Source organism: Drosophila gunungcola (genome assembly GCF_025200985.1).
Source record: "Drosophila gunungcola strain Sukarami chromosome 2R unlocalized genomic scaffold, Dgunungcola_SK_2 000012F, whole genome shotgun sequence".
NCBI classification, from domain to species: domain Eukaryota; kingdom Metazoa; phylum Arthropoda; class Insecta; order Diptera; family Drosophilidae; genus Drosophila; species Drosophila gunungcola.
The window spans coordinates 1,492,580-1,508,633 of record NW_026453170.1 but is presented as its reverse complement, the minus strand read 5'-3'; the positions used below and the strand labels follow the sequence as shown (position 1 = coordinate 1,508,633).

General features: G+C 41.2%; 1 protein-coding gene across 4 annotated transcripts; it reads right to left on the bottom strand.

Moving 5' to 3' along the window:
• Positions 1-4,026: 4,026 nt before the first annotated feature.
• LOC128255684 (coronin-1C-A) lies at positions 4,027-15,906 on the bottom strand. Of its 4 annotated transcripts, XM_052985377.1 has the most exons (8): positions 14,446-15,201; positions 12,558-12,640; positions 9,555-9,808; positions 7,389-7,655; positions 6,914-7,327; positions 6,552-6,845; positions 5,157-5,363; positions 4,027-5,091 (listed from the first exon to the last, which is right to left on the bottom strand). In XM_052985377.1, the coding sequence occupies exons 3-8, from the start codon at positions 9,750-9,752 to the stop codon at positions 4,864-4,866; spliced, it is 1,608 nt and encodes a 535-aa protein (XP_052841337.1). In that variant the 5' UTR covers positions 9,753-9,808; positions 12,558-12,640; positions 14,446-15,201; the 3' UTR covers positions 4,027-4,863. The 4 variants fall into 4 exon arrangements, with proteins under 4 accessions (XP_052841337.1, XP_052841335.1, XP_052841339.1 ...); XM_052985375.1 differs by lacking the exons at positions 12,558-12,640; positions 14,446-15,201 and adding an exon at positions 15,709-15,906; XM_052985379.1 differs by lacking the exons at positions 12,558-12,640; positions 14,446-15,201 and adding an exon at positions 15,709-15,906 and having other exon boundaries at positions 5,157-5,342.
• Positions 15,907-16,054: the final 148 nt, after the last annotated feature.

Genomic DNA, 16,054 nt, shown 5'->3' with positions numbered 1-16,054 from the left:
CACATTGTCCAACTGCCAACTATTGCCCACACTCTGTGGGTGCGTGTGTGTGTGGGGGCTGTGTGGTGTGCACTTTCATTATCTGTGCAAATATTTGCCAAAAATGGCATTTGGCAGTTGTCTCCTGCCGCCAGTCTCCCCTCCTGCGAGAATTGCTGGCTCGACACTTTTGGGCATCCTGGCGCAAGTTTTAAGCCGCTTAGTCCCGGCCCTTTTCCCATTACCCTTCCCCCCTCTGCAAAGTGAAAGTTATTGTACGGCCAACACACATACACACTCACATACGCACACTCAACATCATGGGTCCTGCGGTGCACATTTCATAAATGTGGTAAAGAAAAACTATTTTCATGTTGTTTGGTTGCGTGCGCTTTTGCGAAACTTTCGGCCTCTTATGTCGGCTGTCCCCCAGCTAAACTTTTTGTCTGCGCCGGAAACTATGGGCCATCCTTCCAGCCAGGATGCCGTAAATATTTGCCTTTGCGGCATAGATGTAAACACGTCTCTCCAGTTTGACTTTAAGACTCACCTGGAGGGACGTCCCGCCACGAAGTTGATGTGTTAACTGCCACTGCCCCACAGCAACATCAGCCGCAGCCACAGGACTGAGAGAAAATAACGTTGTGTTGGAATCGAAACCATTAGAAAAATTATTAAAAATAATTTAAAATTCGTCAAAGCGTGTACATATATGTTTTAAAACACAATCGTTTTTAAACGACCTAGGAGCTCAATTAACGAAACCTGAAAGTCGAAACCATTTTATATAAACTATTGCCATAAACTTACAGTATTGGGATAGGTACTATTTTTTGAAACAAGGTAAGGTACATCGTATTAGTGAAAAATAGGTTTTTTTCAAAGGAAAAAGATACTCAATTTTGTAGAAAGATATGCAAGATAGTGTAATGATGCTATTTTCTATAAGCATATTGGCGAGAAAAATACATATGGAACACAGTAATACCAAGCTTATTGGAAAACAAAAATAATTACAAATGTTTCAGTACGTAATAACCTAACAAATCATCATCATTAGATAAATAAAAATCATTACCTGGTTAAAGTATGAGGCACGTATCTAGGTACAAGTATCAAGACACACTCCAATACTTTTAATTTATAAGCTTATCAAAGAAGACTTGGACAAATGTAAATGACATTGTAAATTAAATTTTTAGGCAAACCGTGTGTAGTGAATTATACATTCTACAAGTCATTTTCTTAAATCATTTGCTGAAAGAGAATTAACCTATTATTTTATTTGGACATTTCGGTTGACTTTTGTACACTTTACAATAAATGCCAAATTTTTTATAGATTTTCCTCTGTGCAGGAATCGCAGTTGAGCTCTCCGAAAGTTAAATAACTTTTTGTGGCCATACGAGTATATGCTCTATTGGAAAATTTTCAATTTGCTATCGAAAACTCAAAGAAGGAGGGGATGCGGAGTTTGCGGGCAGAGTGCGGAACAAATTTCATACTCGAGAAAGCTAATTAACTTCCCTTTACGAGGCATAAACTTCCGCTATTAAACGCATTTATTTTCATGCGAAAATAAACAAATACCCAAGCACGAGCCGGCAAAGAAAGTAATGTTTTGACGGCTCCTTTTGCGCACGAGTATTATTTCTTTATGCATTAAAACGAGGCCGGGCACGCACACAAACAAAAGCCACGGCTCGTGCGAATTTACCACAGAGCCGTTGTCAAAGGGGATTGAGTATGGGGAAGGGGGCTTAGAAGGGCGATATGTCTGCTGGTACTTAGCGAGTTCGAGTATTTACTTAGCACCTGTTCCCACGTCCTTCCTTCACGTCCTAGGACCCGGCACATTTGTTGCTTGCCTTTAATTAACAAATGCCTTGCAACGGTTTTGACAATCATTGAGCGTTCATGAAAGGCCGTAACCTTTTCTGGGTGGAGAACGGTGATATAAATTAAGCTTGCTTTTTAATGCCGCAGCATCGTGATTTACGGGCTCATCCAGAATGATGATAACAACATGATTTATCAGCGAAGTATCATAGGTATCAATTTTATATTGCTCATTACTAAAGAGGATACTTTTTTTAAGGTATAAAATGTTTTATTTTATTATTATTATACAAAATACATAATATGTAATAGAATATAAAAACCGCTACCTAATGCTATACCAAATAGTAGTTGAAAAGATCTTGGCAATAACCTATGGAAGAGTGTACAAATATGTAATTAGCAAATACTAAGTTTACGTTCAAATAAAAAAATTTAATTTAATTTGTCTTACTCGACCCCATTAATCCATGTGCATATGTTCCCAAGAAGCTTTTTAATTAATCAAAACAAATTGCTTATCGTAAAAAGGAGCTGAACTTTTTCATCAACAAACTTTTGTGAGCCGATTTATTAGAGCGCTCTGAACTCTTTGAGAAATTAGAAGAAATGTGATAACCATAAATAAACGTTAGATATTATTTGCCAAAGAGCTGCAAATGGCATTGTTATTGAAGCATCACAAAACACGAATCCGTTCACCAACTATTGAGTTCTAATAATAAACATGTTTTGATGTTTTGATGTTTGTTCGTTGTGGAACATATTTGTGTCCAGAACGAAACAATAACCGAAATAAATAGCAACCGGAATAACCGAAACCAAAACCGAAACTTTGTTCCGGTTCTGCAAAATTTTATTTTTATAATAAAGGTCGTAAGACTTCTAAGAATTATAGTATGTATATCACGCAAGGAAAATAAACATATGAACAAAAATCCGTTTACTACATATGTATGTATGTAAAAAAAAGCGATTTATAATTTCAAAATACATACTAATTTGTCATAAGCAGTGCATATAAAATAAAGTGCGTTTAGGTACTAAATATGTATGTATTTACAACATAGTATAAAGTACTAATATTTGAAATAAAAAATGATGTTTTATTTACCGGTACAATACCGTAACTGTAACCAATACAAAAAATATTTACCAAAACCAAAATCAAAATAGTCATATTGGTTGTAACTGTAACCGAAACCGATATTTGATTTGGCTTTAATCACTGGTTTAAACGTTATAATTATTTTAGATTTTTAATACAGAGCTACCCCAAAATGTATTTACTTACATATATTTTTGAGAAGTTTATCCATGGATTGGCCTAACAATTCTGTGATTTATGTTTAAGCTTTAAAGGAACAACCAAAAATATGCCACACATTTCGAATTTAGTTTAACTTTCGGTCATGTTATCTAGCCGGATTTTTGATCGCGCCAATGAGCACTCTTCAGCTCTGTTACCGCATGCACTGTTGACTAATAGAAAAGGTCAACAAATTGCTACCAGCAATCGCTGCTACTTGCATTGAGCCAAATTGCATAACAAACATAATTTTAATTAAATCAACAACTTGGTTGGTTGGCAGCACACTCTATCATAATTGCACCGCGCACCCACAAAGCACACTCGGGCAAGTTTAATTAAAATGTCAGAATCGTTATACACGTAAATTGTAATTGCATTTTTTCAGCCGAGGTAATAATTACACGCAACAAATTTGCAAAATGCTTCAAAGCCGTTTAGGCAGAATTTAAATGCATTTGCATATTCAATTGAGCCAAACAAATGAGCTTCCACAAATGAATAGAGCATGTCCATATTTCTGCAACTAAAAGTTGTCAATTATTTATAATGCTATCACAAAGCGACTCCGACAGTTAAAAACTGAGAACAGTTCTCAATCTCCAAATTCAGTATACTTATTTTCAAAAATTAAATGATCGTGGTGATCCTTCTCAAGTTAGCAGCAAGCGAGTTTTTCTGGCATTGTTTGTATATTGTTTTATTCCGTATCAAATTGTAAATTATTTGTATATAGAGTATTTATGTATACATAGGTATATAGTCAGCATTTTTTAATTCAATAAGTTTACAAAATCGGTAGGCATTTAGTGATGGTCTCGCTCTCTATTTTTGTAGCATATAAGAAAATAATAAAAAAAATGCAAAAACATAAAAATGAAATAAATGTTTAAAAAATGTTTTCGTTGGTTTCTCATTTTCTTTCTGATTTTGTTGCATTTATTGTTATTCTTATTATTTCAAAATACAGCTTATCATTAGTTTGAACAATAAAATTTTGATTATGAAAACGAATTAAATCCGATGGCCCCCATCACTTCCTCACTAAATTCGTAATGTTTGACACAAAAATTCGCAAAGGAAAGTGGCTGATTAAGGGGGCCCCAGCTAGGATGAACAGTATCAAATCTATCAGCTATTGTCATGAAAACATTCGGGACGTACAAATATACAGACGTTATAGAAAGGAGCTCGTACAAATTTGGTAGGTAAATGTTAACTCTTAGGTGATTGAGGTTTAGTCTATGATTTGCCTTTGTTAAATTTACAACAATTTTATACTCGCGTTACAATAAGACGACCGAAGGACCGAGTGTCTGCCCTTCGCTCTGCTTGATTTTGGGCGCAAATCGTAGGTAGTTCGTTAGGTTTTTATATATTTTTGGCAGGATGTAGTTTATGTTATGTTTTATACGTTAACCGTCCAGCTCTGCTCGCAAATGATCGATTTTATGGTTATTGTTCGGCTCTTTCTAACCCTATCTGTGCCACACTCAACTGATTTCGCTCGCTAAGGACCTAATATTAAATTATACAAAATAAATAATCGAAACCATAATCATAGTAGACGATAACTCCTTCTCGTTTCCGATTTCGCCTCGGTGCGTACGAAATGAACGTTATGTTGCTTTAGAGAAATTAAGCGGTAACTACGAGCTTCTACAAGCAGTTCTCTGTCTCTCCTCCAATCCATTCCGCCCATGTTCATCAGTCCAGTCCTGGTTCTATCGCTGGACCTAGTCCTCGTCCTTCGCCGTTGCTGCTGATGTGGACGCGTGGTCGTTGGCACTTTCGCTGGCTTTGCCGTCAGAGGAGGCTGCTGCCGCCGAGGCAGGCGCGGCATCGCTTCCATTCTTGTTGCGGGCGTCCTCCTTGGCCTCGAGGGCGCGAATACGGTTCTCCTGCTTGACGATGATCGCCTTAAGTTTGCGGATCTCGTCCTGGATGGTGCGCAGGTCCTTTTCCTTTTGACACAAAAACCAATGGGTTAGTGGACAAGCCCTCGCAGCAATCCATACTCCATACTCACCGACAAAACTGCTGCCGGCGGTCCGCCCTCGTTAGCCTCGTTGTTGTTTCCGGACGCGTAGGAACCACCACCCGCACTGCTGCTTGCTGCTCCGGAGCTGCCACCATCGCCTCTGGGCTTGTTGAGAATGTTGCCCGCCTTCTTCGCCGGCAGCGACTTGTTGACCGACGAGGACACGTAGCCACCCTGCACAATGGAAACGCGATCCTGATTAGGTGGATTAGAAAATCTGTTCCTTTCAGAACACAACAAGGAACAATGAACACAACAACAAGCGCCACGCATGATCGCGTGCGTGTTAGGGCCAAGTGTGTATACGTGTGTGTGCGGCAATTTACTGCATCCAGCTTAGATTACAATGTGGACATTGGGAAGGACTCTTTAACCAGCCTTTTGGTTTATACAAAGCTAAAGAAATATACTATTTAGTAAAATATAACTAACCCACTTTTAATAAGTCTTTACTAACTGTCTAACCGAAGTTAAAATAAGAAAGGAAACCAATTTTGACAATTTGAAGTTTATATACTCTTGCAGCTAATGCAAAAACTATGAAATCTTTAGAACATCGTTTTCCTATTTAAAATAAATAAAAACCGAAATTCTGATTTTTTAAGAAATAATTATTCTGAAAGAAATAAAACAAAATTGAGAAACAGCGAACATATAATTCCTATTTTAATTTTTGTTTAGTTCCCATGGAGCTATATGATATAGTAGTGGGATTTTAATAAAATTAAAACCATTATTGTATCTCGATGAATTTAAAAACAAATTTAAAAACCGCGAAGTTATAATTTTGATTAATTTCTTTTTTTTTTTTTGATTGTTTTTATGGGAGCTATATGCAATACTTGCACTAGGAAGAAAACTTATGAAAAATACTCAATCCACATCTAATAGGGCAAAAGCTCGGTCTTAAAATAAACACAATACTGAGGTTTGTAGTTAATGTGAGTGAGTGGACTGTGGCTGGGCGGACGAGACACAAACGTAGAAAACGCAGAAAGGAACGCAAGCAAAGCAAGCGCAGGCATTACACGCTGGTAGCCACCGACAAATCCAGGAATTGAGCGTCAAACGTAGCCCACGAGAAGCTCACTTGGCGGCCCATTTGACTGGCAACAAAAAGCAATTGCAAAAGCCGTTGGAATACATTGGAGAAGGGCGCCCACAGTGGCAGCGGCTGCCTCATCGACTTCGAGCCGCATTGCCACCTGTGGACCAGCCCTGCGAGCCTGCATGCTGATATCCTATATCTTGTACGCTCAGATCGCCGGCAGAATGGCTGGCATGGTGGCCGAACCTTCACCGCATTCGGCTGGAAGCGCTGTATTTCCAACGCGGAAGAGAAAGCGGAGTGGCATCGCCACTTTGGCCACATTGGCCACTTACTTTAAGCGAAAATACGATGGGGTCCGCATCCTTGCCGTCGATCCACTCCTCGGCGGTGATGGCGGCATCCTCCGCCAGTGTGTCGGGGTAGAGATCCTCCTGGAAGAGATCCGATTTGCGCGGCACGGTCATCGAAATGACCTGGCACAGACCGTTGTTGTTCATGCGGTAGAACTTGGCCACCTCACAGGTGGTGACATCGCAGCCGCGCTTGGGCATTAGGCCAATACCACGCTGCGGCTCTGTCGTCTGAAACGTGTTGATATAGTGCACGAACGGAGGCTCTGGCGTTACCTGTGAACCAAGGCGTTGGTAATTAAATTAGATCTTAAAGTTACTGCAAGATTCCATCCTTTACAGACCTCGAAATACCTGATGACCGAGTCACCCTTGCCGCACAGGTATATCATGTTCGTGTCTGCGTCGTAGAGCGGGAACATTACGCCGTTGGACGTATCGAGCTCCACCATGACGATGGGCTCGTTGAGGGCGTCCGGTGCGCGCAGGGAGTACTGGCGCTCCGAGCTGCGATTGAAGCCCGTGGTGAAGATCAAACCGTGGCGCAGGAAGATTGCTCTCGTGGCCTTGGAGCCCTCGTGGCACATGGCTTCGCTCTCCAGCTCGCCGTTGCGCGGATCGTAGATGCGGATCTTCTTGTCCTTGCAGGTGGTGACCAGTTTGGAGCCGTCCCAGTTGAAGCAGGCGCTGTACACGATGTCCGGGTGGGAGTCGATGTGCACGAGCATTTCGCCAGTGCCCACGTTCCAGATAACAACCTTAAGCAAGCAGAGAAGGTATTAGCAATTGGTTTGGAAAGAAAGACTAGCACTTGCTCACCTGGTTGTCGGAGCCGGCGGTGAGCAGCACATTGAGGGCCGAGGGGTGCCACAGCACCAGACCCACGCGACGCTGGTGGAAGACCAGGTCGACCACGGGTTCGGTGAGCGTGCGCGACAGGCCGCCGTCGGGTATCTGCCACACCTTGACCACGCAGTCCTCCGAGCCGGAAGCGATCACATTGTCGTTGTGGGGGCACCAGGCGATGTCCAGCACGGGACCCTTGTGTCCGCCCACCAACGGATGGTCTGCCGCTATGCGACCAACCTGAAAAAATAACCCATTAAACTCCAATTAGTACGACAATCCAACGTGAACTAATTAATCGACGTCGATGTCATCACCAGTGGAAAACTGCAACCTCGCGACCCATTGGCCCAATTCCTGAGCTATTATTTATAGTCGACTCCGACTGCAGTCGGTTCTGCTATATCCGCCAATCTGCGAAGCAAGCATTTCATAATTCCAAACTTCAAGCCGACTGGTACTAAGCATTGCGTTCAACCCATAGAAAGTTTGCAAGTGGATAACTTTCGCCAAAAAACTGGGAAAAGAAGCATATGGCATAATGGACTAAACTAAACGTCAAACTTTTCAACAGCGGTGTTTTGTTTTGTCAGTTTCGCATTCTTCTACCTGTTTAATAATTTTAAAAGTATCCAATTATTTTTAAATAAGTTATAATTTATTAGTCTTGTTACGAATCTGAGTGCCAATTAGGAATGGAATATATTTTCTTAACATACTTGCACCCGAAACAATTTTACTTATCAAAATTTATATATTTTAATACGAGGAAGACTTATTGAACTCTTGACATTTTTTATATTTTGTTATTAGTATTTACGACAACATTCATGTGAAAATTATTTGAAAAATCAGACGTTGTGAAAAATCAGTCTAAATTTCCTTTGAATGTTTGGAAAGTCATATATTTCACGGAACATATGAGTAGTTTGTTTGATCATTTTTTTTATTTAAATCTCTTCTGCATGCCAACTTTATAAGATAATTTTTTTAATTCAATAATTTTAGAGATTGAAACAAATTTGAGCTTAATATTTTTGTTGATGGTTTTGAAATAGCTTCTATAGTAATTCTATTGGATTGTGAATTTTAAACATTATTATTATTATTATTGAATATTATTCATATTAGCATATTTAGACATACAATTTTACTGTGTCTGCCTAACAAAGTAGTAAAAAAAAATGTGAATTACAATATGGTTTTCAGAAAATTTCCAAGCATATAAATCTATTTTAGTTGTTCAAGAACTTTTGCTTGCTCAATTCCACACTTGCCAGATGCGGCCAACCTTGGCGACTTGATGGATCTCACTTATCATCTACCCCTGCCTCGCTCTGCAACTGGCCAAGTCCAGTGCCCATAAACTAAGTAATATAGGGCGTGTGAAAGCAGCTCTACATAGAAATCGTCACTTAAAGAAGCGACGGCAGCTGCTTAACCGTAAAGAAGTCAGGGAAAAAACGCTCTTAGAGGCTGCCGCGCGTTTTGCATACAAATTTGTTCCAATTAGAACGACACCCGGCCTGCCTCCAAATACGTTTTGACCAAAAGAGGAGCGGAGCATGGGTCGCGAGGAGAGACTGCCACCCACACTTCTGCTGGAGCTGCGACAGCTGAACGGAAGCTAATGTGGCTCATGTGGCTCGATTTGGAGCACACTGGCCAAATGATTTCGGAGAGTGAAAATGAGTTGGTTTGAATATATAAACAATTATAAACAATTTATTGCGGAATAATACGCTGAGCAGAGTGTGCGTTTCCCTGCAATGATTCGCCCAACTATCAATTTGCTCCTGCGTCTCTCTCTCTCTCTCTCTAAAATTAGACGATTTTGTTTGTCATGTTGGCTGTGGGCCAAATTACAAAAGTGCGCCAGCTACGAGAACCGCTGCCGCGAGAGTAGCCGAATTCATAACTATTTATAATTACTTGTGGGGATTTGTGGGAGAGGAATAAGGAGGGGAAGGGGGAGGGGGAGTCATGCGAAATCCGTCCACGTCACTCGCGACGTGGCAACAAGCCCGCAAATGGCCGCAAACTTTATGCCAAAAAGGGCCCTATACCCACCAAGCTGGCGGCGTTGGGGAATACGCGTTTAGAGCGCTGCAGCTGTAATAGGTCCGTTGGGGCACTCACTTTGTTGTGTGGCAAGACGATGAAGGCTCCGCCGCCCGCCGACTCCACGATGATGGCCAGGAACTTGGGATTCACCGCGCAGAATGTGGAGTCCCAGCTGGACTTGGATACCCGTATGTTGTCGTAGCACTGCTCCCGCTTCAATGCCTGTCCGTAGACGTGGCGGAATTTGGAGCTGCGTACCACGCGGAACGACATCTTGATGCTGCAGTGGTTGGGTCAGTGGTCAGTCCTGAGTTTCTCTACGTCTAACTCTGGAATGAAAACGGGAATACGAAGGTTATTGGGCGGCAATCCAAAATATGACCAAGTGTACACTACAAACTTAAGAAAGCCTGTGACACAGGTGGATTTTTCAAATGATTTTGGTTGCAGTTGTCTATACGATATTGCGAACATAACATTGTTCGTGTTACTAGCCGCGCATAAACCGGCCAAGTTAGATTGTTATTCGCTTTCAGCTTCGCTCGCTGATGTATTTACTTAACGCGTTTTTCTTTCACCGCGCATCGCAGCCTCGATTAGTTCAATAAATTAGCATATGCAAATATCGCTTGTTGCGAAAATCAATGAGCTTTCCCATTCACAGCTTGCTATTGACGAGCTGACTTCGTCCGCGAATGGTTGCATCAAAATTGGTTATGGCATCAAAATATCGGCGTATGAAATCGCCGGAAACGAGACAAGGCGCCTAGAACGCTTTCACCTGCCACCTGCCACCTGCCATTTGCCTCGAATGGCGCCACTTTCATTAATGAACGTGTCGAATTATCAGTTGGCCAGCGAGACGAACCCCTTTCTTTTATATGACATCATAGTGCTGAAATACTCACTCCAGTAATGAATAGCCTGCCAACACGTGAGTTATGGCCGAGTAAAAACCTAACCCGTACCCGAAACCGAACCCGAACCTTAACCCAAAACCCATACCTAACACTCCGAGAGACTTCTAGATAACTACGTGCTGCGAGCAGCCGCAGAAATCATTTCTGGGTTGGGCCGAGGCCGACAACAGGCTGACTAAACTTTGCCTCCAAGCAGCTTTCGTTTTTAATCAGAAAAGTTCCATAAAAATATTTTACTTTTTTCGCTTTGTTTTGCTCGAAGATATCCATATTTATTGCAAGCACTTAACTTTGTCATTGACCCCTTAAAAACTGACACCAAAGCAGAGCCCGATAGTCGATTACTATCCACACTGAATAGATATTTTGGGCCACAAGGTGAGCACCAGGCTACTTGGTTCGTGGTTCTTGATTCTTGGGTGAGTGTTGGCGGAGGGTCTGGTCTGTCCTATCGACGTGGCCCCTCGACTGATAAAGAAATATCAGCTAGGAGTTGGCTAAACACCACAGAGATAATGTTAAGTGCTACGCCTATAGAAACTAAAGCGACGCTGAAATGTTCGGCACCAAACGGAATATATTCCAAAGCGGTATAGTCAGAATTTATCTATATCTGCGGTGTATGTATGCGCTGTTATTTATATGTTTATATGCCAAACACCTTCGTTTGCAGGCGGGAAAATTTTTGTTTCGCAGCTGAAGGTCAAACTTATTAATAGAAAATTAAATCATCTTAGGCGAAATTAAATTTTCATACACAAACACAAGCGCACAAGCGCACGTAGGAGCGTTGTAAATCGCATTTGATGTGTTTATTTATTTTTTTGGCATCGCTGGCATCTGTCATGCCTGAGCTATCATCGTCGGGGCAAGCACTCCCACTCCCCCGCAGAATCCCAATTGCATTCGCAATTATAGCTCGCAAATGCCAAATATGTGGCCTCTTCGGCACCAAGTAGTCTTGAACTCTTCGCTGGTTTAATCAGCAACTAAAACTTAGAGCAAACTCTGTGAGCAAATGAAAATTGCAAATGTGATTGACTGCACAACATTGGGTTGAACACGGTCCGGTACAGTGGCTTAAACCAAACATTCAGTTCCACTGATATAAGTTTTAGGTCCGAGGTCCGAAAATAGATTCATGAACAATGAAACCACTTAAATGGAATTTTGGTCAGATTTAATTGTTAGGATCAATTCCTACGAGACTCCTTTACGTGCATTAAGTCCAGAACAATTGCAATATACTCCTAGTCCGTTTTAGAATCTATTAGATATAAATGCCAGAAATACAGACTGCTAGTAATCAATGCAAATTCCTCAACCGATGTCAACCAACTTTCAGGAGTCAGTGTCTCATAGTCGTGTAAATCGATTGACAATGGCGTTGTTGTGGGCCCTTCACCAATTTGTGTTGCTATCGCGCGAGATGCAACTGCTTGTCAATTGATGCAATCGCAATGGTCCAGCGATCCGGGACGGGCCGCAAATTGACTTAATGCTTGATTGCAAATCTTGGCGCTTTGTCGACACGTTGTGTTCACCGGGTCAATTCTAATTGCTAACAAATGCTTGCTTGTATTGTATTTGTTTCTTGGCGGCGTGACTAAAACGCAATGTGTCCCCTTTAGCACCTCCCGCTCGACTGACTTGGGTGTGCAGTCAATTAAGCGTAGTACGAGTAGTTTCCAGCAGCAGTGCAATGGGGCGTGAGCAAAAAATAATACACTCTTAGGGTTAAAATAAAGTGGTGATGGAATGGGACACAGCTCCAATTGTGGCGGCTGGCGCCCCGTTATGATGACATCTCCATTCCCACATACACTCGAAAAGCGATCTTTCAAATGGTCATTGCGAAAATAGTAAATAATTTTGACTCACACTTTTAAATTGTTTATATAAGGGTCTTGAAATTCACAAAGATTTTTAAATAAAAGCATATTTTGTTTGAAGTATTTTTTCACTAATGCAGGTATTGAACCTGAGTTTGCGAGAAAAACAATAGATTGTACTTTTTGCTTCGGAAATAACTCTCTTAAATTTATCACGAGTATTATATATACTCATTATTAAAGTTGAAAACTCTGCTGTTTATAATGTTCAGTTTAATAATTGTAATTTTGATATTTGAATATTTAATTTCAATGGGTTGAAATACCTTTTTGGGTTTTTATACCATTGCAGAGGGTATTATAATTTCAGTTAGAAGTTTGCAACGCAGTGAAGAAGACGATTCCGAACCTATAAAGTATATATATTCTTGATCAGTATCACTAGAAGAGTCGATCTAGCCATGTCCTTCTGTCCGTCCGTTTCTACGCAAACTAGTCTCTCAGTTTTAAAGCTATCTGCATGAAACTTTCTATTGCAAGTAGTATAATGAAATGAAAAATACATGAAAAAAATTATAACTTTGCTGTTTTTTAATTATTTTAACCTTCGACATTAGTAATGGTTAAATATTTCAGAATTACGCTTTTAATTTTATTAAAATCGGAAAACGATATCATATAGCTGTCCATAGGAACTCAAATAATTGAGCTGCAAGTCATCATAGCTTCAATGCTTTTAAACATACACTCAAGTAAATCATAATTTTAATGTCTTCAAGAATATTTAATTTTTGCAAAGGTTAATGAACTTCGGCTTGCCGAATTTGCTTCCTCTCTTGTTTCATATCAAATTCAACTGCAGGTACGTGGTCGGTCATTTTTTTCCCAGTGCACCTCTGGAGCGACACCTAATCAGCCGGCCAATGATCACAGTGCCACAGTGTGTGAGTCATCCGTGATAAGGGGCCCACTGTTTATCGGCTGTCGGCTGCACTGGAAACTTTCGCCGTTCGAGACGACTTCATGATGATGATGATGTCATTGATGCTGGTGCAACGTCATTGGATATGCAGCGAGTATGTGTATGCGAAGGTTCATCAAACTGCTCGAAGAGTGTGCGTGCCTGACGGCGATTAGCCAAAGTTTTTGACAAAAAGCGCGCAAGTGTCGCGGCAGACTCGCTGGCTTGTTGCAACAGTGGGTGTCGTCGCAGACCGAGTGAAAGTGGAACTCTGCTGCTAAATTTAACCACATGCATATGCAGTGCCCCGCCCGACACCCCCTGCCGCTCCCCCTCCCCCTCCCCCAACCCCATCGCAAGTGGCGCTGTCTTGTGTTGCTGTCTTAATTGCTGAATGTTCTTCCTTCTCTTCGCGTTTCCCTACTCCGCCGCCCATTTGTTGCTATATTTTGCATTTCCATTTGCGCTTAGTCAGACTGGGCGGCTGCTGTGGTAGCTCCAATACCCTCGGTATAACGGGTGTTTCGATTATATCAGATGTGTAAGGACTATTTTTAAACTGCCTTAATCAGTATTTCTGGCAACATCATTAAAATCGCTTTTTAAGTAAAAAAGCAAACTTCGGCCTTTCAGCTATTGCAAAAATTAAATATTCTTGAAAACATAATTTCGAATAATATACGTATATGTATGTTTAAAAAGTTTAAAGCTATGATGATTTATTGCACATTTTTCGATGGTTCCTATGGCAGCTACATACATGAAATAGTTTTCCGATCTAAATAATAACTCCTTTTTTTTAAATTATTAAGCCATTACTATGTTCAATAAAATTTTAAAATAAATTTAAAAATATAGAAGATAACGCTTTTTGTCATTCATTTGTTTAATAATTGGATTGGTTCCATTTGAGCTATATGATATAGACGGCCGATTTTAATGAAATTCAAACCCTAAAGCAGTAAACTTATAATTTTTTAAATTTATTTAAAATATTTAAAAAGACACACGATATATAACATCGATAAGAACCCAAGTTTTGTTTTTTTTTTTTAAATAACTTAATTAACGGAATAAATAAAATTTTACAGTAAATAAAAACAATGCCCGACAAAAAATAAATAACTAGGAAAGCAAAATAGTTATATGTAGTTTTTAAAGTATATTTACAGTAAAATTTGTTGACTCAAACTACCCTTTTTGTGTTGTTTTCTGTAGTTTTTTGTTATTATGAAGTAAACTTCACCCTATACCTGCTTTTGGAAGGATCTGTCTGAATCGGACGATTATATTAATAGCTTTCCATTTATGCAGATACTCCGAACAGTGGCTTGCCGCAATAAACTTGCTTTCCAGTTTTATGTTGTTTGTTGGCCACCTTATCGGCGTTTATACTCGCGCCTGTTTTGCGATCGTGGCCGAACAGCTGTTGGCTGCGAGTGATCGCGACATTAGCTGACGCATAAGCGCGATCTGCGAGCGTGCAAGTGTGAGTGTGCTTCATTCCAGTGCATTTTTCATATTTTTGTCACTAATTGGTGTTGGCTAAGTGTCGCTGCTAAACCCATTTGGGGGCAACCGAAATATGTAGCTGTGCGTGGGGGCGTATGCTGTGCTCTCTCGCTCGCTCTCACTTTCCAAGACGCCGCTGGAGGTCGCTTGTTTTTCACACTTGCTCGCTCGCACACACGAAATGAACCGTAATTCTGCGCTCGGGCCGAATGGAAGCCACGTTCATGGCTGACAGATATTCCGTATTTCAAAATCCAGCATATTTTGGCGCCCTCAGCACGCACTTGCCCCGCGACACCCTCTCCACCAGTAACTTGTTGCTTCGGCCAGCAACAATTGGCACACTCTCTCTCCTCTCCCCTTTCTCTTTCTCGAGCAGTCCACCGCTCTCCCTTGCTCACTATACTGCTCCCGCGCAGCGTAAACAAGTGAGAGCCGGAAAAGCCACACAAATTATACCGAAATGCGAAGAAATACAAAAAACAATTAATACAATCAAGTGCGAAACAACAAATTCGACTGCGAATTGTTTGATTTCTTTCGCTCGTTTTTGCAACGTTTTTCGGCACTGGCGCTGGCCAAAGACGCTGCTTCGCTCTCTTTATTCCCTTTTTTGGGTGTTGGACTCATATAACACGGTGAGCGAGCGGGAGAGCAGATGGCTGAACTTTTATAGCGGTACTCTTCACATGCACTGCGTTCGCCGCTCCGCTCGCACAAGAAAGCACGCACACTAGCACACTCGGCGCACAGACACACAGTCGCACGGCGGCTGTCGCACTTATTTTTTACCGTGATTTTTAATGATTTTGTAATACGCGCGTTTATTACTTAAGCGCCGCATTTGCATCGGCCAATTGCAATGTTGCCTGGAAAATGCTCAGCTGCCGCTGACACCGAGCAGAATTATTTATAATCCGCAAAAATATCCGCCGTGATTCATTGCTCATGACATTTAATGTGGCAGCGCAAAAGCGGCTGCAAGAAACCAAAATACCACTCACTTTTTTAATCACTCACTGGGGCCAGCGCATTCAGCGGGGTGTTTCGACTAAAGATTTTGCACACGACTGGGAATTTAAGGCACTACTTCAAGACTTTTCAGTCAGCAGAAAGACGGGACGAGTACAAAAATGCCGACGAGAGCGCGCAGAGCATCTAAGAGCAAGTTCGACACTGTTGTTCGAGGCGAGTTGTTGATATCAGCGCAGTTCACTAGGCGTTTGCGTTCATTTGCTCAGTGTTGCCACCTGCGGCGATGACGGCCGGCAAAATAGCCAAAACTAGCTATGATTCATTCCAGATTTGCTTGGGTCTTATTACACTAGCTAGTTTTGTAGGGTTTTTATG